At 36.8% G+C, this 23,901-nt stretch overlaps 1 protein-coding gene and 1 pseudogene across 1 annotated transcript; one reads left to right on the forward strand and one right to left on the reverse strand.

Annotated features, from left to right (window-relative positions):
• On the forward strand, window positions 6,689-7,102 carry LOC109226047 (auxin-responsive protein SAUR68-like). Its single transcript, XM_019390852.1, has one exon. The coding sequence runs from the start codon at window positions 6,689-6,691 to the stop codon at window positions 7,100-7,102; it is 414 nt and encodes a 137-aa protein (XP_019246397.1).
• Window positions 9,353-23,584, reverse strand: LOC109226048 (annotated as a pseudogene).

Raw genomic sequence — 23,901 nt, forward strand, 5'->3', positions numbered from 1 at the left:
CTGGTCTTCCATCAGCCATAACATTGACCATTGAATCTGGAAGGTCTATAGGTTGATTGTCCTTCCTCAAAGCTTGGTGGAGCATCCATTGAGGATTCCTCCTAGGTGTTAGCCTGATAGGAGAAACCTGCTCTGATACCAATTATTGACTTATGTGAGTCCACCAAACTATAGAGAACCTCGTTCTCTATGAGACTGATACGCAGAATGCTGTAAGGACTGAATGTAAAGAAGGCCAAAGATTTTCTACGTGGAAAAATCACACACAAGGGGATCAACAAACCACGACCTACACCTATAGGCTTTAAACTCAACTAACTTGTAATCTACCTATTACATGCCACTTTGCAAACTCCCTTTTGCAAAGACTTCAAACTAACTTGTGATGTACCACCGCAAGCCACTCTACAACTCTCCTAGTTACAGAGGATTTAACTTATGACTATTTCTAGTCACAATATAAACTCTAAAGTTTACGAATTTGGTTTGTTCCTAAGATAGCGCTTCTAAGAAAGCAAACTAGGAATTACAATGTAGAACAATTAACAAGATTACAACTCAACTATAGACGTACATGAGACTCGATTAGAAGCTGATCCTTAGGAGTTGTCATCTTGTTCTTGACACATACAGTGACTTCAAGGCTAGTTGAACTTTGTTATGCTTGAGAGAATGTCACTGAATGCACACCGGAAGTGTGTCTTGCACCAGGTTGTTTTATCACAAAAGATATCATAATAGGTAGTGATGTCAACTCTTGGTGTACTTTTTCCAGGTGAGAGGTGACTGCTGCACATTGTGAGCATCCACTTCTGGGCATATGCGTTCGAGCTGGATAGTGGGCTTTGTACTTCCTGTCAGGACACACCAGCAGACCAGGTCCTAGTTGTGTACACACCAACAGACCAGGTCCTCGTTGTGTTCCTCTTCTGTGACAATTGCCAGATGATCACTTTCTTCTGTCACGTTCCAGCTCTGTACTTGACTTGTACTTTCTGTCAGAGAACCCTAAAGCAGCGCGTCCCTGTTGTGTTCCTCTTTATCTTGATTGCGTACAGTCACTGACTTGCTTATGTCGGAGAACCCAAAAGAGCCAGATCATCAGGTCCCTGTTGTGTTTCTCCCTTTGCTGATTTTCAGTCTTAGATTAGTTTACATGAAATGTATGTCCTGTGCGCCAGGTGCTATATCTGGTTCTTCATGACAAGTTTGTTAGATCATCAAAACATAAAATACTGAAAACCCATCACACTAAAAGCGTAAAGCTTAAAATGTAGTTACAGGTAACTCTATTTAATAGCATTGATTGGTAATCTAGAATAGATCGTAAGTAATCTGGTTCAACATATTAAATTATAAAGATCGTGTAAAAAATTCATTACACTTGTAGTATATATAACTTAGATCTTAAAATCATATTGGTAGGCAATTTCCTATTGCATTGGAGATAGTGACTAAATTTTAAAGTTGATGAAATCCAATTAGTAGACATATAATTTTTTTTCTTTCATCATTCATTCTTCTTTTTTTAGGACATAACTCCAGAAAAAGTAGGGAAAACTTTACACATTGTATTGTATAATTAACACTAACAAAAAAAAATCAAAAAATGAAACATATCACTTTCTTAAAACTAAGAAAGGAGACATAACACTTGAAATCTAAAAAAAAAGAGCTCATAAATCAATGAAACTTACCTAAAACCGAGCTTAACGATAGGAAATTTTCTAAATGTGCAACCAAACTGAGCATAATAAAACACCTACTAGTATTAAATCTTAGGCCTGATTGACCGGTCCTCCGGGTAAAAAACTTATGCATAATCGTACTGTCCAGATGCGATTAATAAGTCATATTTAAGGAATGCGATTAATAAGTCAAATCTATTTTGTATTGATGTAAATTAATTATAAACCTATGTTAATTTATAAGTCTAAATGACGTGAAAATTAATTGTAAGAAGTTTAAATGAGGTGAAATTATGAAGTGATCCTCTTTCAGACATTTTTTGCAGTTAAAATTTCATACTTTTTAAATCTAGATTGAAAAGATGCGGTAAATTTCACTCTCTTTTTTTTGGACTAATTTTTCTGAATGTGTAGAATTGTGCAGCTAAAGTAGGCATGTGCTTAAATACTTGTTCAACAGCAAGACTGTATAAGAATATGGGCATATATGACTAAAGAGTGAGTAATCATAACTAGAACTTCTGCTTGTAAGAAATTAACATTGGGAATCTTCTATACAATGAAAATGACCTCTCTCTACAATCTACTCTTTCTCATTTCTAATCCTAAGTTACAAAATTTGCACCATAGTCCTATTCATAATCTCCTCAAGTGGGAAGTGAGACCAATGAACACATCCTCTTCGATATGTACTGTGAGACCGTCCATTGGATGATCAAAGCCAAACTCTTCTTCAGCTTGAGCAAACAAGTGTAACGATTCAACCGGTCGTTTTGAGTTTTTGCACTTTGCTCGCCAGTTCTCGGACATGACTTGCCCCGTGTAGTATATTATGACTTATGTAAACCATTGGTTTTGGTTTTCAGGGTAATCGGAATGAATTTGGAAGAACAGTTCTCAGTTTGAAGCTTGAAATTTGAAAGGTTTGACCAAGATTTGACTTGTTTGTATATGATCTCGGATCGGAAATTTTATGACTTTGTTAGCTCCGTTAGGTGATTTGGGACTTGGGAGCGTGATCGGAATGCATTTTGGAAGTCCGTGGAAGGTTTAGGCTTGAATTGACGAAATTAAGATTTCGGCGTTTTGCGGTTGATAGATGAGATTTTGATATAGAGGTCGGAATGAAATTCCGAGAGTTGCAGTAGCTTCATTATGTCATTTGGGAGGTGTGTGCAAAATTTCAGGTCATTCGGACGTGGTTTGGTTGGGTTTTTGATCAAAAGCGTATTTCGGAAGATTTTTAGAAACTTAAGCTTGAATCCGATGTGTTTTGGGTGAATTAATGTTAATTGAGGTGTTTTGATGATTGGAACAAGTTTGAATAAGGTATTGAGTTATGTTTGTGCTTTTGGTTGAGGTCCCGGGAGCCTCGGGGTGATTTCGGGTGGTCAACGGAGAGATTGGAGATTTGTTGCAGCAGCTGATCTTGCTGGTTCTGGTATTTTCGCACGTGCGGAAGAGTAATCGCAGAAGCGAATTTTGGTCAGTTGAGCAGATACCGCAGAAGCGGTCAAGAAGGCCGCATCTGCGAAGCCGTAGATGCGGAGGTTCAGTCGCAGATGCAATTTTGGGTTTTAAGTGAGGAACCGCAGAAGCGGTGTCGTGGGCGCACCTGCGGTAGCGCAGGTGCGAGTGTAAAATCGCAGATGCGGAAATTATTATTTTAATGAAGACCGCAGATGCGGTGGAAAAGTCGCAGAAGCGGGACCACAAAAGCGGTAATGGGACCGCATGTGCGAAATTACCTGGGCCAGTAAGTATATAATGTTCCTTTGTGAAATTTTGCTAAGTTCTCCATTTTTTGAAGACGAGAAGCGAGCTAGGGCAGTGAATTCAAGGGAGAATCGAAGAGAAATAGTTGGGTAAGTTCCCTAAGCCTCATTACTCATGTTTATGATCATTTTTTCATTGTTTAATCATGGCATTAGTGGAAATTAAGGAAGAAATTGAGGGATTAGGGCTTGAGATTTAAGAGACCTCTGAGTGGGGATTTGAGGGGCCATTTGAGGTCCGATTTTGATGTTCTTGATATGTATGAACTCGTATGAGGATGGGGATTCTATTGATGCAAAAATTTCTGAGTTTCGAGAAGTGAGCCCGGGGCTCGGGTTTTGCTAATTTCGGGATTAGTGCCCATTATTGATTATTTTCGCTTGGGCTTTGTTCCCTTGGCATATTTTGATGCCCTCGTTCTGATTTTGGATAGATTCGACGAGCGTGGAGGTCAGTTCGAGGGGCAAAGGCGTCGCGAGCTAGAGATGGAGCCGGTTCGAGATGAGTAATTGTTGTAAATGATGTTCTGAGGGTTTGAAACCCCGGATTGCACATCGTAGTGCTATATTGAGGTGAGGCACACACTTAATGACGAGCGTGGGGTCGTGCACTATTGGGATTGTGACATTGTCCGTCCCGATTGATGATTTTACCGCGTATTTAATTGAAACCTATTGGCTATCATAATTATTTGGGCTGAATGCCATATTTGGGCTCCGTGCCAATTATTTGAACCCTTCGGGGATTTGTTGTTGATGTTTCCTCACTGTTTTGACTTTATACTTGAACTCAGTAATGTTATTTTCACTGTTTTCAAAACTCAGCCATGTTTACTCTGTTTTAATACTCAAATGATATTTAAATGATATTTTGGGCTGAGAAATACTGTTTTACTGTTGCCCAAGAGGCTTATGTGATTTTTGACTGAGTAAGGCCGAGGGCCTATGTTGTGAGGATATCTTTGGGATCGGGCTGCACGCCGCAGCGGTGATACACTGATTTGATTATGAGGCCGAGGGACTGTTTATGATGCCACGAGATGGCTTGATATTGCGCTTGGGCCGAAAGGGCTGGTACCCAGTGTGATGTGAGATGTAGCCCGAGGGGCTGGTATTGTTCTATGTGATTGCCCGAGGGGCTGGTACCGTTCTGAGATATTGCCCGAGGGGCGAATTTGTTGATATTGTGCCCGAGGGGCGAACCTTATGTGCTTATCTTTCTTACCTGCCTGTCATTTACTTGCTTAATTGTGTATGTTTGCCCGAGGGGCGGATTTCTGTGCTTATCTGCATTAGTTGTTATGCATTCATTTGCGCAACTATTGAAAAAGTTATTTTCAAAAGGGTTTAAAATGAGCTAAGATGTTTTACAGGATTTTACAGCTTCATTGCTTTCTTACTGGTTTTGAAACTGCTTCTATACAGCATGTTGATGCTCTTTTTGTGATTTCTTATCACTCAGTCTTTATTTACGATTATTACTCACTGAGTTGGCGTATTCACTTTACTCCCTGCACCATGTGTGCAGATTCAGGTATTCTACACCCGGTAGCGGGTTCTGGCTGATCGGAAGCAGAGTTATCGGAGTTTAGCAAGGTAGCTGCCGGCGTTCGCAACACTGCTTTTCTCCCTCCTTATTTTATTAGTCTGTACTTAGTACATTCCAGACTTTGCCAGTTGTATTTGGACTTAGTAGATGCTCATGACTAGTGACACCCCGGTTTGGGCTGTGTTTGGGTTGTATTTCCGCCTTGTTATGATATTATCCGCTGTTTAGCATTATTGAATCATGTTTTAGCCTGTTGCATTGCTGTTTAGCTGTTTAACTTCGAATTGGAAATGTGTCGGCTGGCCTTGTCTTCATGAGAGACGCCATCACGACCGGGTCTGGGTTTAAGGTCGTGACAACAAGTCTTGAAATAAAAGGCTGCCTCAAGTATGATATTGGCACAACGAATCTCTTCTTCTGGCTCTCTCCTACATATACTGCACAATGTCCTCTTGGAACACCTTCGGAGATTGAAGACCTCCTTAGGATTCGATTAGCCTGAATAAATGGAATCACTTTGCTACCAATTGTCTCAAGGAATATGATGTAACTCTAAATGATAAAGGAAAAGAGAGAACAAGAATTTTTAGAATTGCACAGAAAATGAAAGTTCTTCGAATGTCTAGATACTTGTGTTCTACTCAAATGCTGTGTGTATTTGTATATATACGGTAATGGCAATTTACATACTTAATGTTTTTTGGTGAAGAAAAATTTGAGAGACAACAACACATGAAGTTTCACATGGTTTTGCTTAATCTGTTAATGTCAAAGTATTCAGACCATAAATTTTGTTGAACAACAACATTAGGCCCTACTGTTTCTTATGATTTGGAACAAAAGACACCCTTAAAACAAACAATTTCAAGTAAGTGATGGTTGAAACAAAAGTCAAGAAGCATAATACTTCAAATAGAAGACCTGTATTTTGCACTGGTTGATATCACAGTTTTTGTTTCTCGACGAAAAGTGTGATAAATGATCTTTCTATTTATCAATATCCTTCATTTTCTTACACATAAATTACACCATTTTGTGACAAATGATCTTTTTATCCTTCTTCCCATGTACAGTCGTCCACCAAAAAGAAAGAAGAAAAAAAACAAAGAAAAAGGACTTCTGAATTAACTGCAAACGACTTATTTCTTCGGTTACTGAATCGCTTAGTTTGTTTTGATACTATTAACCAAAAAATGGTTCAGTTTTCTTATTGTTAATGTATCTTTTGAGTAAAATCTGTCAACAGTGTTACTCAAGCCCAAAAATTTTGTTATAACAAAAGCAGAATAGGACTAGACAAGATGACAATTTAAAGATCCCTTACCTACATGACAAAGAAAGGAGTAGCACATGGTTTTGCCTTCTACAAGCTATTCTTCATTTAATGGCTTCAAATTATTTAAGTATGAGCTGATATCATACCTAATATAGCTTCAATCTGTTGTCGACCAAAGTGAATAAATGAAGAAACTTTAGTATTATTTTCCATCCTTTCAAATTAGCTTCATCCACAGATTTAAGGCCCCATATCAACATGACCAACAGGCATCAACACATGGCTTTGCCTTTTGTTAGTAGCAAAAACTTCAGCTCCAACTAAAGATTTGTCGTCTCCAGTTTCTTGTATAAATAATCCCCCTTTCATGAACCTTCTCATTACCAAGAAACTCATCAAAATGGCTAGGAGATGGCAGAAGTTTGCAGCCATGCAGCGGAAAAGGATTTCATTTCCAAGAAATGGTAGTGATGAAGATAGTTGTAGTACATCTTCATCCTGTATAGTTGAAAAGGGCCATTTTGTAGTCTATACAATCGATCAAAGGCGATTTGTCATTCCCTTGGCATACCTTGAAAATGAGGTCGTTAGACAACTCTTAAACATGTCGGAAGAAGAGTTTGGGCTACCGAGTGGCGGCCCTATTAAATTACCCTGTGATTCAGCGTTCATGGATTACATCATTTCACAAATCAAGAAAGGTGTAGCCGCTGGCGATCTTCACAAAGCGTTGCTCCTCTCAATTCCTTCATGTTTCTGTTCAGCTTATTCTTTGCACCAAGAAAGTGGAAATCAGCAGCTTCTTGTTTGTTGAGTCATGACATAGTGTTTTGTAAATGATAGCTCAAAATAGATTGTAAAGTAGGAAACTAAAAGAAATGTGTTACAACAGATGAATTGGAGCTTCAATTTTCAATTTTGAAACCAACAAGTTCTTAACATTAGCGATAACTTGGTTGATCAAAACTTACAAATATATGAATCATTCTGACTAAAAAAGTGGAAGCCATATTACATTAGAGTTTTTGGCGAAGGGGATAGAGGGAATTGATCTTTAATTGGATATATCAGTGGATATTGGAAATCAAATGTATAAAAAATGATAAGTTTAATACATTTCGCAAATTATTATCTGAGACGAGGGGTGGCAAAATGGTTAAAAGAAAATAATTAACCACCCATATTATTCACTAATAAATGGGTTGAATAATGAGACATAACTCAATAAACAAGAAGTTACTGATTTCCATTTTCTTGGTGCAAATTAGAAGATGAAGTACAACAACATGAACGAATTGTTCTCTCAAAACTAATATCAATTGTTTAAACAACTATACAACAACATGTACAAGACTAATATCTTTAAGTGGACTACAACAACATGTACAAGACTAATATCTTTAAATATGAACACCAAATATATGGACAAAGAAATTGAAGAAAATTTACGATAAAGTGAAATATCAATTGTTTAGCGTCGCATACAACTTCGAGGAACAATCTTTTTCCTTCTGCATACAACTTATCATTGAACAAAATGTGACTAACAGCTAAATACTTCATTGGACACTATAGCACCAAATTTTAATTTCACACAGGGAGAATTTAAACTCATAATTTTTCACCACCAGGACCTCGTCCTTATCTTTGTCACCCTTCTGGTTTCTTGAAAAAAAAGTGATTAACAGCTAATAACTTCATTAAAAAACTTTTCTTAAATTCATGAAAAAAGTGAGCTGTGTCAATTCATAATAGAGTAAAGATTAGTCCTTTCTATTGTCTTTTCTTATCTTAAAATGATAATAGGGAAATGTGTTTATAAGGTATAAGTTTTATTGATCTGAATATCAAGTGTGGCTGTGTGGAATACCGTTAATTTTTAATTTTCATAACAATAATAACATAAGTGCTATAATTTGTTAAAAAATGTAACTTAAAAATAGCTCGCTCTCTACTAGTTTTTGGGCAAGCACGTTGCGTGTGTATTCCATATGAAGATCAATTTTTTTTTAAAAATCACATAATATATCGTTGAAAAGATGCGAAAAGTTTTATAAACAAATCATCTTTGATATGTCATCGAGGTAAATCAGTTAAATGAAGATTTGGTTTATGAATATAGGTAAAACATTATCCTCATCCGAAATGGATTCTGGTGAGTAATATAGATAATCAAGGTTTTTTATTCAAAGATCTAGTTTGAAAGTAATTAATTGCATCATTAGCAATCCTATTTTACTCTATTTAACCAATTATTCTTTTCATCCTTCTTATATTGCAGAAGTTAGTCTATTTTGTGAGTCCTTAATTGGTTCTGAAAAGTTCTTATTTCTGCTCTTTTCATGGTATATAAAGTATGATTAATCTTGTACTTCCAAATGAAACAGATTTTTCGTTTTCAGGACCTTTTTATGAAAAAAGAAAACACAATATTTAAGATGTTGTTTTACTCCCTCTATATATACTAAACTGAACCTGCACATTTAACTTGGTAAAGATAAGGAAAATGACCCTGCTAAAGTTAGAGCATGATCATTACGTCAAGCAATATTTAAAGTTATGTAGTGTGTAAGAAACTTCTGGTTTTTTCAAGATGAAAATTATTTTGCAACTGAAAAGGTGAACATCAGTTTCAAGATGAATACAAGACTAGTTGAGCTCTACATTCCAAAGGAAGAACAGTTCCAAAATAAGCTACAAAAATCAGCTTATTTTGAGAAGTGCTTTTTTTCAAAAGTGCTTTTCTCAAAAGTACTTTTGGTGAGAAGCAGTTTGTGTTTGGCTAATTAGTATGAAAAATACTTCTGAGCAGCAATTAGTGTTTGGCCAAGCTTTAAAAAACTGCTTCTAAGTTTATTTTTCTCAAAAGTGCTTCTCAAAAAAGTGCGCACTTTTTTTCCTTCCAAAAGCTTGGCCAAACACCTCATTTTTTGGCCAAACAGGCTATAGTTCAGCTTTCTTGCTTTGCGAACATTCATCTGCAATTGGTTTTTACATGTCAGCAAACGTGAATATGTGATTTCATTTCACAAGACTACTATTCTGGTCTTAGAGAGGTATCACGTCACCTTTACTAATAAGACCAGTATATAGATATATGTAGACTTAAAATGAATGGATTATTGCATACCCAAGTAAGTTCTCTCGCAAATCTCTTTCTCAGAACAAGAGTCTACTTGTTCTGCTACAAACAAAGGAAACATATGCTCTTCATAGACAATTTCACCGGCTTTAGAGCAAACTTGCAACTTACTTTCATTAGAATGTGACCTTTGTTTCTAATGTTACTAGAGTATGCGACAACGACAGCAACTGGATTCATCGGTCACAGAATCATGGTGTTCACTATTGCTATATCGGGTCCTCCTTATCCCAGTGGAATGTTCTGTTGGTTCATTGTTATTTTCCCTCATTTGTAACAAGGCCTCAACCTCAGCTTCTTCTTTATACAACAAACGAACTCCATACTTCTTCTCTTTTCCAGAAAAAGATAACCTAATAAACCCATAGTCATTTGGTGTTTTTCCATTTGCCTTAGATGTATCCCATAAGACAGCAAGAGGTACCAAAAAAAAATGAACAACACTTACTGTATGCCATTTTGAGGTATCACATGCTGAATGGTTGGATAAGGCAATTAAGTTTCCGGGTCATCCACGACATCCCATCATCACACACGGGAATCAATTGAGCTGTGGTGTCAATTAAGCTGCCAACGTAACATACAACAAATCCAAAGAATTTATCATGTATATACCAATTTTCAGGCAAATTGACTGATACACTACTATCCCTTCCCTGATGGAGGAACCAACTCGGGATCCCACGGATCGAGTCATAATAAGGATCCACACAGGTAAATACTCTTAGTGACAAGGAATCTGAAGCAGACGAAATACTCTGAAACAAGGAATTACAGATGGAATCCTTTCTCCAATAATCTGCATGTATTGTTTTTAATTCAGGAGGAAGTTCTGGCAGCTGTGTAAGCCTCTTGCAACCAAACTTTTCAACCTACAGATGCTGTTTGGAAGAGCTACAAGGTTATTCATACACCTCAAATATAGCTCGGTAATATGAGTTTGGTACTGAGTAAGAGATGATGGTATTTCCCTTATCCCAGAGGCTTGCATGCGAATCTCTATCTCCGGCTTCATTCTCCCGTGGATTTTTGGAAATTTCTCTAAACTTGAGCAATATTCTAAACTCAGATATTCAAGAGATTCCACGTTAACACATGGAAACCTCTCAAGGCTTGCACAATTACTCAAATCTAATCGAATGAGTTTGCTGCAACATCCCAAGGAATGGTGAACCTCTTCAAGATTATAACACCGATACATATTCAAATACTCCAAATTTGGCATCCCCGTGAAATCTGGTGTTCGCATCAGGCCTTCAGAGAAGCTGAGATCTATCCTCCGTAGAGACGACAAATGCTGTTCAGAACACACACAGAATGAGATAGAGAGAGAGGGAAAAAAAAGAACATTCGCTGCTCCGCAAGATTCCAATAATAAAATATTTGGTTATCTATCATTTGTATTTGTGGGCATCAAATGAGTAAATGACCTCTGTTTTCTTGATTACTTATTGCTAGCTTTCCTAAAATATTTATTGCTCCCTCGACAAGAAATGAACGATAGCATTTGAATTATGAGGGCCAACACATTACTTTTGTGCGAAATTAGAAATTTATTTTTTATATATGGAAAATTACTTGTTAAGAAACTGAATAAAAGTAAATTATAATATAAAAATACTGCTAACTGTAATTTAACATGATTGAAAAAAACTGTAGCAAAGAGAAAATTGTTTCTCTTTAAAAAAGTGTAATATAAAATGGGGAAACCCAAATGTTAAATCCGAAAGCAATGTATGAAAGTGTATATGCCATTCGAAAAAATATAGTTGTATTCAATAAATTCCTTCTGTTTTACTATACTAATAAGTATTCCTTCTGTACCACTATGTACAGCCCTAGAATGAGATTCATATGAATCTAATCTTACTATGAGAAATAATTGAATTAGTTAAAATGATGATGGGAAGACTTGGAGAGAAAAAAAGACATAAAGATCTTACAATAATACTCGAAAAAACCCCAAATAATATAAATTACAATTTTTTTTTGAGATGGAAATACATTAACTTGAGCTTATGGAATTAATAACTTTTGTTCATTTAAAGACATGCATTGTAATTCTAGCAAAAATAGAAAGTACCTCAAATAATACATGACAAAAGCAATAATATATGTTCATTATCACTAAATTAAAAGACAAAAGCTCTCGGCGTAGGATAGTGTGACTTTGCTATTTTGCGCCAATTCCACCGGAAAATGCCGCGAGGCCGGCCTCGACGACATGCAAATACTGTGGATCTGAGAGATTTAGCAGTGAAGGAAGTAGATAGAGAGCCAACTGAGAAACTAGATGAAGAAGCTAAGAAAATCAATGGAGCAGTAACGGACAAATCAATGGAACAGTGGCCAGCTTTAGCAAAAGGAGCAAAAACACCACCGTTGATTGCAAGAGTCTCAAATTCAGCTCAATCGGAACCTAACAAGAGTGCTACTGCTGTAATTGATGAATCCGTGAGGAATGAAGCTGGAAAAGGTATGATACCGATGCTCAAAGGAAATTGGAGATCCCTGCTGTGGCAAATGCAACGATGAAATGGAAGAGTTTATTTGCTGAGAATAAAATGGCAACTCGAGGTATGAATTTACAGTATATTGCCCCTACGATTAAGAATGGAGTTAAGGTAGCTAAATTAGACAAAGAGGTTGTGGAGCGAGCTACTGAAAAATGGAGAATGGCGGTGATTGTGTATGTAGTGGGTGAAACTCCTACTATTGCGGCGTTTGAAAGATTTGTCTCGTTCCAGTGAAACTTTGCTGCAAAACCATCAATATACCTTCATAATGATGGGTATTTTGTGGTTAAATTTAACACAATAGAGGATAGAGATGCTGTGCTCTATTCAAGGCCATATATGATGAATAGCAAGCCCGTGGTTGTTAAAGTGTGGACTGCGACTTTTGATTTTGCAAATGAGGTATTGAAAACCATACCATTATGGATTCAATTGCCTAAGTTACCACTTGATTGTTGGGAAGATGATTCACTGAGTAGAATTGGGAGTACTCTGGGAATACCTATATATGCAGATGCCCGTACTACTAGAGTTGAACGTATTTCATATACTCGAATTCTAGTGGAAATGGATGTGACTAAGCCACTTCCAAAACAGATTATGGTAGAAGATCCTAATGGCAGGGAGTTTGAGCAGGATGTTTGGTATGATTGGATGCCCCAATATTGCACTAAATGTCTTCAATTGGGACATGTTTGCCAAGAACCACAAAAGGAAGAAACAAAGCAAAGAGGAAGAGATCAAAAGCCACAACAGTTTTGGAGGAGGAAAGGGCAAGTGGAAGAGAAGCAGGACAAAGAAGCTGTTCCACAAGTTCTAAAACAGGATGATAAACAAAAATGAATAGAGCAGACACAGAAAGAATTTTCACCACAAAGGCTGGAGGATGATGAAGGTCGGCAAACAGTGAAGAATAAATCTACAGCAAGGAGCTCAAAATATGGGGGGATAAGTATAGCAAATGGAAGCAGTACACCAGATCCTTCAAACTCAATGCTAATAAGTTTGGGGTCTAGTAGTAAGAACAGATGAGATGTGATGCAGGAGACTGATGATACATTCATACCTAGATGAAGATAGTAACATGGAACGTTAGAGGATTGAATAAAGTATATAAGCAAAAATAAATAAAGAAGTATATTAGAGACAATAAGGTAGGCTTAATAGCTATTATTGAGCACAAGGTGAAGCAACATATGGCAGGGAAAATCATACAAAAAATTGCAAAGAACCGAAAATGGAATGACAATTATGGAGCTAGCACTAAAGGAAGAATATGGGTAGTATGGGATTCAGGAGTAGTGGAGTTTATACAACATAGTTACTCTGAGCAAATGATCACAGGGAAGATTATGTTAATGGAGAGCAAGGAAGAATTTTGGCTCTCAGCAATATATGGTCTGCATACTGTTGAACAAAGGAGGAACAAGTGGGAGGAGTTAACACAGTTGCATAGGGAGCTAAAGGGACCTTGGATTGAAATGGGAGATTATAATGCAATACAAAGCTGGGAAGATAGATACAATGGGAACCCTGTTATGGAAGCAGAGATAAAGGATTTCACTGATTTCTTAGATAACACAGGAACGACAGAACTCAGATATATTGGGAGGGAGTTTACATGGACAAATAGTCATATCCATAGCAAAATAGACAGAGCACTAGTCAATGATGGATGGATGATGAGTATGAGTCAATTTGAGGTGGTGGTGCAGGACCCTTTATTTTCTGACCATACACCTTTGTGTCTTTGTTTTGAGCAGGAACATCAGAATAATCCAAAACCTTTTAAATTTTTCAACAACCTTGCTGAGCACAAGGAGTTTGAAGGCATTGTTAAAACAACATGGGAGATGAGCATGCAAGGATCAACAATGAAAAGAGTCTGGTTGAAGCTTAAAAGACTGAAGAATGGACTGAAGCAGCTGTATCAAGAGGAGTATAGCACAATTCATGAGAAGATTACACTCATAAAGGGGGAGCTACAGAGAATTCAGGTTCAAATGAGAGACCCAAGCCATTCAGAGACCTTGAAGAATGATGAAAAGGATCTAAAAGAGAAGCTAGAAAAATGGAGTACAATTGAGGAGAGTATACTGAAACAGAAGTCCAGGATCCAATGGTTGAGGCTAGGGGAATCAAATTCAGCTTTCTTTCATGCTAGTATAAAGAACAGGAATGCTCAAAAGAAAATTACAAAGCTAGTCACCCAAGCAGGTTTGCATACACATAATCAAGAGGAAGTACAACAAGAAATCATTCAGTTCTATCTAAAACTCTTAGGAACAGCAGCAGAGGAGATTCCAGCTATTGAACCAGATGTAATGAAGAAAGGAAGCATACTGACAAGAGCACAACAAGCAAAACTGATAGAACCTTTGACAGGGGAGCAGATTATACAAGCACTACAAAGCATAGATGATTCCAAGGCCCTAGGGTGTGATGGGTATAATTCACTATTCTTTAAAAAGACATGGGCAATTATAGGGGATGAAGTAGTGGAGGCAGTCCAAGATTTCTTTAGAACTTCAGAAGTGTACAAGCCAATCAATTGCACTACAGTGACCCTAGTTCCTAAAATACAAAATCCATCAAGAATTTCTGAGTTTAGACCAATATCATGCTGTACTACCATTTATAAAATCATCTCCAAAATCATAACTAGCAGGCTTCAAGGGGTGATAGACTACTTGGTTGATGATAGCCAATCAGCTTTTGTTTCAGGGAGGATAATTTCAGATAACATCATTCTAAGCCATGAGATAGTAAAAGGTTATAGCAGGAAGAATATCACTCCAAGATGTTATTTGAAGATTGATATGAAGAAGGCATATGACTCTGTTGAGTGGTGTTTCTTAGAGCAGATTCTGGATCAATTATGTTTCCCAGAGGTTTTCATTACATGGATCATGAAATGTGTAACTACAGTCTCTTACTCTATACTTATAAATGGTAGTCCTATGAAGCCTTTTCCAGCAAAGAAGGGACTGAGACAGGGTGATCCTATGTCCCCTTTTTTGCTTGTTCTAGTAATGGAATACTTCACAAGAATGTTAAAGGGACTGAAGGAGAACATGTCTTTCAAATTCCATCCAAAATGTGCTAAGTTGAACATAATACAGCTCAGCTTTGCAGATGATCTGCTATTGTTTTGCAAAGGAGATATGGAGTCTGTGAAAGCACTTTATGCTTGTTTTCAAATATTTTCTAAGGTTTCTGGGCTGGAAGCAAATGTGGAGAAAAGTAGTGTATATTTTGGAGGAGTGAATCAGAAATTGCAGCTTGATATATTGGATCATCTAGGTTTCCTAAAGGGTGAGCTTCCTATAAGATACCTAGGGGTCCCTCTCAGCACAAAAAGGTTATCAGTTACTCAGTGTAAGCCGCTAATTGATAAGATCATTGGCAGGATTACTAGCTGGACATCAAAGTTCTTGTCTTATGCAGGGAGATTGCAACTTATTAAAAGTGTTCTCTTCTCAATACAAACTTTCTGGTCTCAAATTTTTGCATTACCAAAGAAGTTGATACAAATGATTGAGAGTGTATGCAAAAGGTTTCTCTGGACAAGAGACGTTGATGTATCACATAAGGCATTTATTGCTTGGGATAGAATCTGTATGCCTAAAGTAGCAGGGGGGATGAACATTATGGACATCCAACTGTGGAACAAGGCAGCTATGTGCAAATTGCTGTGGAACTGATGCAACAAGAAGGACAAATTATGGGTAAGGTGGATACATTGTTACTATGGGAGGAGATCTAGGCTTTGGAAGATCAAACCAATGCAGGCATCGTGGATTGTATAGAAGATACTTGAGGCTGCTGAATATCTGGAAGAAGTGGGGATACAAGAAGATGAGCTTAATCAGATGCAGTGCTTCACCATACAGAATATGTATAAGAAGTTTCAGGGTGAGTATCCAAAATGCTCATGGAGAAGATTAATCTGTAACAACTATGGAGCTCCTAGATGATTATTCATACTATACTTAAACCTACATGGAAGGCTGTTAACAAGAGATATAGTGGCAAAGTGAAGTCTAGTTGATGATCTATTATGTCCATTGTGTACAAGAGAACCAGAAAGTGCTGAACATTTATTTTTTAAATGTGGAATGACATCGCAAATCTGGATAGCTTATTGGAATGGCAAGGAATCCAAAGGAAAGCAAAAGGGTGGTATGAAAAAGCTCAATGGGCAGAGGTGCATGTAAAGGGAAAATCTGCAAATTCATACATATATAGAATCTGTTTGGCAGTATGTGTCTATCACATATGAAATGAAAGGAACTTGAGGATTTTTCAAGGGAAAGCTAGGCAGAATAAGGCCATTATACGGGTAATAGCACAGGAAATTCATAGTCGCGGAAGTAAATACAAGAAGTTAGATAGCAAGCTACAAGAGATGAAGGAGTATCCTAGACTATGAGATAGTAGTAGACTGTTTTGCTGAGTTTTTTTTTTGTTTTTGTTTGTAATTAGGAGAAACAGAAGAGTATAGGGCTTGGGGCATGATGTCCAAGATCCTAATGAACGATAATTGTAAAGATTATACTTGGTTTGTGAAATAAAAATATTTACTTACAAAAAAAAGACAAAGATAGTTAGAAAGAAAAATAAAAGTAAAATAAAACTTAACTATTGTACCTTTGTTTCCATCCATAAATAACGCAATGAACTGCTCCAGAGTACAAGGTGAACAAGCATTTTGGGATCAAATATGGATGGCAATGACTCACAAGGATAGTCATCCAAGACAAACCAACGCAAGTTGTTGGATAGATACTCAATAGAGCCATCATGGCTAATTTTGGGTTCATTATAGAACCTCTTTATGTATAATATCCTAAGCCTTTTCATATTTTTCATGGCCTCATTGCTAAAGCGTAGTATACCAAAATTATAAGGAACCCAAGTTGCTTCCACTGCCATGGTCCCCTGGTAAGAAGATCATTAGGAAATACTAATGTTACTTCAGAGAAATACTTTTTGCAATTAAGTCTATAGTTCTATTTTCCAATATTACATTTTCCTTAGAAGTTCATTAGAGTCGAGTTTATAAGCTTTTCATGTTGCGATAGAAAGAAACTGCAACTGAAACAATACCAATAAGTTGTATTGACTTTTTAAAATAAAAAAAATAAACAATGGTAAAGTGAATCTCTGATTGAGTTATTGTAGAGGAGCTTAGTAATTGTACAACTGTCACTTAGTTGTCATTAGGTGTTAATGTTAACTCTAGTTAAGTTAATTAACTAGCATAGATGGTCTATTAGTAGTTGCATATAATGTACAGTATTTTTGGACATTTGGTTAGTTTTGAACAGTAATAACAGAAAAACTTCTGCCACAATTCTCTCTCTACGCTTCTTCATTGCATATCTCTTCTACTTCAAATTCTTCAGATCTATGGGAATTAACATGGTATCAGAGCATTAATCGTGTGAATCTAGGGGTTTTCATTGGCAATTCAGCTGAAAATCGAGAGATTCATCGAAATTCGTTTGCAAATATGTGCCCTAATTTTCAATGGCAGGAGATACAGTCGAAGAACGAGAGGTTGAAGAACATTCGACCAGGCAGGAATCGATTGTGATTGATCACAATCATCCTTATACTTGCATCCTTCTGATGGAACGAATTCGTTATCGCTGGGTTTTCAATTAATTGGAATGGAAAACTACACAATTTGGAGCCAAGCTATGGAAGTTTCGTTGCTAACACGAAACAAACTGGGATTTGTGGATGGTTCGATCACCAGAGAGACTTTTGGAACTAGGTTCAACCAGTTGTGGGATCGTTGCAATGCGATTGTCAAATCGTGGCTGATGCACAATGTAAGTCGTGATTTACTAAGTGGCGTTCTGTTTCGCTCAAGTGCTCGAGTAATCTGGGAAGATCTTCGTGAGAGGTTTGATAAAGTGAATTCCTCACGAATGTATTATCTTCATAAAGAAATTTTTACCCTAACTCAGGGAACATCATCAGTATCGGAGTATTATTCAAAGTTGAAGGATTTATGGAATGAATATAACTCAATTATCCCAGCTCCTCCTTATGACTGTGAAACATAAAAAAAACACCTTGTACATCTACAATATCAACGTCTTTGGCAGTTTTTGATGGGCTTAAATGATGGTTACAGTCAAGCTCGCAAATATTAATGAAAAATAAAGCACCTTCTGTGAATCAGGCATATGCCATGATTTTGCAAGATGAAAGCCAGAGAATTGTTGCTGGTAGTCACACTGTTCCTATTGAGTCTATGGAACCAACAACCTTGTTTACTTCAAGGAATAACACTCAGAAGCAGAGAAGAAACTATAATGTCGAATGTGATTTCTATCACATGAAGGGCCATACTAGAGAAGGTTGCTACAAGCTTATGAAATGTGACTATTGTAACATGAAAGGCCATCTCAAGGAGAATTGCTATAAGATCGTAGGTTATCCGGCTGATTTTAAGTCAAAGAAGAAAGGGGCTTTCGTCAGTGGTCATTTGGCTAAGACAGAAGTACAGTCAACACAACAACCAACAATGCCACAACCTCCAGTATTTACACCTGATCAGTATAATCAGATTTTGCAAATGTTGAACAACAACAGGTCATCCTTCTCCGACTCTAGTGTTAACATGACAGGTATATCTTTTCCCAGTGCACATATGGCAGTTACTTCTTGTTCTATTCCTACAAAGGAATCTAGTTGGATAGTGGATACTGGTGCTACTAATCACATGATTAGCAATAACCAGTTGTTGTTAAATGGTATTGAAATAGGAAGTTCAGGACAGGTTCAAATGCCAACTGGAGAGACTGCTAGAATTACTCATGTTGGGGATTGTGAGATGCCTGGAGGTGAACTGCTTAAGGATGTATTGTGTGTGCCCAATTTTAAATTCAATCTTTTGTCAGTTTCGAAAGTGACAAAGGATTTGAATTGTTGTGCAGCATTTTATCCAGACTTCTTTGTATTTCAGGAGCTCTTCAATGGGAGGTTGAAGGTGATTGGTAGAGAACATGATGGGCTATATGTTTTGAAGACAAGGTCCAGGAATGATTTTCATACTCATAGCAAATCTATGGCAGTGCAAAATGTTACAGACTCAGAGATTTGGCATAAACGACTAGGCCATGTTCCTATGGCTGTTCTAAGGAAGATTTCCTTTTTTCAGCACAAGCTTAGTTTCACTTTGAACAATTGTGATGTCTGTCCACTAGCTAGACAAACTAGGATTGCTTTTCCTACACATACTAGCAGATCTACTGAATCTTTTCAATTGTTACATATGGATGTCTGGGTCCTTACAACATTGCTACTTATGATGGTATGCAGTATTTTCTTACTATTGTAGATGACTGTTCTAGGTGGACTTGGACTTTTATGATGAGAGTAAAATCAGATGTTTCTTGCCTGTTAAAATCATTCATTGTTATGGTTCTGAATCAGTTTGGAAAGCATATCAAAGTAGTCAGGTCTGATAATGGTGCAGAATTTTTTAACTCTACTTGTGGAGATCTGTTCAACACCTATGGGATTATACACCAAAGGTCATGTCCATACACTCCTCAGCAAAATGGAGTGGTTGAACGAAAGCACAGACATATCCTTGAGACAGCTAGGGCCATCAAGTTCCAGGGAGGTTTACCCTCGAGATTTTGGGGCTGTTGTATTGAAGCGGCAGTGTATATCATCAACAGAGTTCCTTTGTCTGTCTTAAACAACAAATCTGCCTTTGAGGTTCTATATAATCGTACACCATCTCTATCGCAGTTGAGAGTAATAGGATGCTTAGGTTATGCCTCTACTCTACCCAAGCAGGATAAATTCAATCCCAGGGCCATTAAGTCAGTCCTACTTGGTTATGGTGTTTTTCAAAAGGGCTATAAACTCTATGATCTTGAGACACACAAGGTATTCATTAGCAGAGATGTTGTCTTCAATGAGTCCATTTTTCCATTCAAGACTACACAAGGCAATGTTGAGATGTCATTCCCTGAGGCAGTTGACACTTACTCATTATCTACAGATAATCCCCCTATCAATGTTCCTCTTGATCCAGTTCCTCCAAATTCACATATTCAGCCTAGTCAGCTGTCCACAGAAGCCACAGAACCTCTTCATTCCTCTAATATTGAGGCAACACTTCCTGATACAGTTCCTACTTCCCATTTATCTTCACAAGAGGTTGCACCAGCACCACCTACAGAACTTCGCAAATCTACCAGAACTTCCAAACCTCCCATATGGATGAAGGACTTTGTCATTTCTGCCAAGTCTCAGACTGCCCAGACTAGTTCTCATCCTATCTCTGCTGTCATTTCTTATGATTCCCTTTCCCCTGCTTATTAGAGTTTTCTCACCAGATTTTCAGCAGAAGTGGAACCCACGACTTATGCTCAAGCAACTAAGGATCCTCGCTGGGTTGAAGCTATGCAACTTGAAATCAAGGCTTTGGAGGATAACAATACCTGGAAAGTGGTTCCTTTACCAGAGGGCAAAAAGGCCATCGGATGCAAATGGGTATATAAAATCAAATACAAGGCTACTGGGGAGGTTGAAAGGTTTAAGGCTCGATTAGTCGCTAAAGGCTACAACCAGCAGGAGGGTCTTGATTACCAAGAGACATTCTCACCTGTTGTTAAAGTGGTGACTGTACGAGCTGTTATATCTATAGCAACAGCTCTGAGCAACAGGCTGACATTCCTCTAAGCAACAGGCTGACATTCTGACCAAGGCTCTCACTATTCTTCAGCATCGTTATCTTGTGTCCAAGCTAGGGATGAAGAACATATTCATCACCCCTAGCTTGAGGGGGGGGGGGGTGTAGAGGAGCTTAGTAATTGTACAGCTGTCACTTAGTTGTCATTAGGTGTTAGTGTTAACTCTAGTTAAGTTAATTAACTAGCATAGATGGTCTATTAGTAGTTGCATATAATGTACAGTATTTTTGGACATTTAGTTAGTTTTGAACAGTAATAACAGAAAAACTTCTGCCACAATTCTCTCTCTACGCTTCTTCATTGCATATCTCTTCTACTTCAAATTCTTCAGATCTGTGGGAATTAACAGTTATTATGTAATAAAATGTCATGAAATTTTCAAGTTAATCTAAAGAATGAAATTGGATCAAACAGATTAAGTAGCTACTAGCTAGACTAGTCAATCGCTAAAAAATATAAGAAAAACTAATTAGGAAACGTAAATTAAAGAGGCTACTTAACGAATTAGGTGATTAATGTATTATTTTTTTTTACTAATTAGGCAATTAAAATTACTTTTGCTTCTCCTACTAACTAAAGTAAACAACTAAAATGACGTGTCTGCAAGAAGATGAAGCAAGATGAACAAATAATTGCAATTGACTGCCTATATGTCTTTGGATATGAAAATTAGAAATTCAACATTATTGCATTGTTTAGCTTACTAACCGTATTGTTGATCATCACATCTTCAAAATCCTTGGTGAGCCATAGTCTGCTGCGTTCTCCCGGATCCTTTGGCAAGTTCACTATATATCTACCCATTTCTTGTATTAAGTCATGCACTTCAATTTCATCATCTTCAGTGATGAACACAAGAGATTTTTCAATTAGGACATCCAATCCGTATTCAGCTCCAAAATGACAACTCTCGAGAACTTGAATGTTGTAATCTTTTTTATCCCCTCGTAAGAAGCATGCTATATCCAGAAAAATCTCTTGTTTCATTGACTCTAATCCATCATAACTAATTTTGAGCTTTTCAACAATTTTTGAATTAGGATTATTTTTCATTTGTTCTATAGCACTTTTCCACACAGTTATATCCCTCTTATATAAGGAAGAACCCCACACTTTGAGGGCTAAAGGAAGGCCTTTAGCATGATTTATTACCTCAAATGAAAGCTCCTTAAAACACTCATCTGGAACATCTTTCTTGAAAGTATGTTGATAAAACAATTGAATGGATTCATGATCAGGTAGTGCAGTCACTTCATATATTACATCATTCTTCCCTATCAAATGCTTGTCTCTAGTTGTTACAATAATTCTACTTCCATTAACAAACCAATCAAGATCACCTGCTAAATACTCCAAATAATGATCTTTATCATCTATGTCATCAAGCACAATTAGAACCTTCTTACAACGAAGTCTACTAGACATTTGGTGCTTTCCGTCCTCCTCATTATTGTAATTAGCATTTTCCCTTAAAAGTTCAGAGAGAAGGATATTTTGCAGAGAATGCATTCCACGTTTGTTTTCTTTAATATCCTTAAGGAAACAAGCACCATCAAATTGATATGAACTATCCCTTCTTCCTAAAAGAGTATCAAACATAGCTCTAGCTATTGTCGTTTTACCGACTCCCCCCATGCCCCGGATCCCCACAATCCGAACATCATTGATTCCTATCCCTAGCAAGGATTCTATTTTCTCTAAATGAGTATCTATTCCAACAATGTTATGCAAATAAGATAAAGAAATCTTGCATAATTTCGACAAGATTTGGTCAATAATCTGTCGAATACAGTCCGCTTCAGTCCTACAAAAAATAAGAAGATTGCTGATATATAGAGGTAAATAAGTCAAGAATTACAAGAGGTATTTCAGATTGTAGAGTGCAGAATTATGATGAAAAGGACTGTGCACATAGATCGATCTCTTGAATTATCAATCAAAATATTATCTACGTAATAATGTCATTGAGTAATTAAATTGATAGGAACTATCCGTTCTGACCGATAAAAACATACATAATCAACCATTATTCTTTTTTAAGGAAATATAAAATAAAAATAGTTTTTAACCTTTAAATGACAATCAATGAAATTAGATTGTGCATGCAGTACTCTTAACAAAACAAAATTATTAAGTTTCCATCTTTTAATTTTTATTTTTGTAAATATGATATATTTATCTAGCTAGAGTTTGGACATAGATTTGATTGAAATTTGCAAACGAGTTTTTGAAAAATAAGTTTTAGAAGTTGAAGTTGTGTTTGGACATGCATTTTATTTGGAAAAAAAAACTTGAAATTTTGTGTGTGGAAGAGATAAATTCACCAAAAAAGGTCCTAACCCAGTTTTTGGGAACTTGAAAAAACATTTAAATTTGTTTCAAAAACTGTCATGTTCCATGAAATAAATAGTGTTTTCAATTTTTTTTTTTAAAAGTAGCCAAAATCTATGGCCAAACGGGAGTTTAATGTCGATTCCTTTTAACTCATTTTGGAGGTGTAGATTCTTTGTTCTATAGTAGAATATGTATTATTCTTCGCATGATCATCCAAAACTGAATGGAAACTACTCCATTTTTATAAGCAATTATGTGTTTTTAATTCACTTGTCACGAAACTACTCCATGATTTTCACTAGTTCATTCAAGCACCATCTCGATGTTGCATAATTCTTTGAGAAAATGATGACTGCACATTGAGACTCCTCGATAGCTTTACAGAGTTCATCTGAGATGGATGCACCATGCTCTAGACTTTTATCATCTTGAAAGGTTTTTATTCCCCTCATATTCAAGTTTTCGCCCAGGTGACTCGTAAATGATTTCCGAGTATCTTCACCTCTAAAACTTAGAAAAACATCGTACTTCCATCGAGGAAACTGTGAAGTACTCGCAGAAGCAGAAGATGATGCCATTGATTCAATGAATTTTCTGAAAAGAAAATAAAACCTATACGTGGATAAATTTTAATTGTGGTAAGAGAGTTACTGATGATAATAGGAGAGAAAGAAATAAACAATTAGTAGCACTTGAAATAAGAAAAGTTTGAATGAGTTGGGCTCTACTCCATAGAATTATTGGTATAGGACCTAGTCAAGTGATGCATACTGTAATATTTAATGTGGTAGGAAATTATTGTGAAGCTTCTTCTTAATGCTCTACTCCAGTTGATTTGAATTATTTTTATTTTGTTTTATTTGGACTTTAATAGAAGTAAGTAAGAAATTCCTTC

Source organism: Nicotiana attenuata, chromosome 5, assembly GCF_001879085.1.
Source record: "Nicotiana attenuata strain UT chromosome 5, NIATTr2, whole genome shotgun sequence".
Taxonomy (NCBI): Eukaryota; Viridiplantae; Streptophyta; class Magnoliopsida; order Solanales; family Solanaceae; genus Nicotiana; species Nicotiana attenuata.

Coding starts and splice junctions, on each gene's coding strand:
- LOC109226047 (XM_019390852.1), top strand. CDS start 6,689: ATGGCTAGGAGATGGCAGAAGTTTGCAGCCATGCAGCGGAAAAGGATT.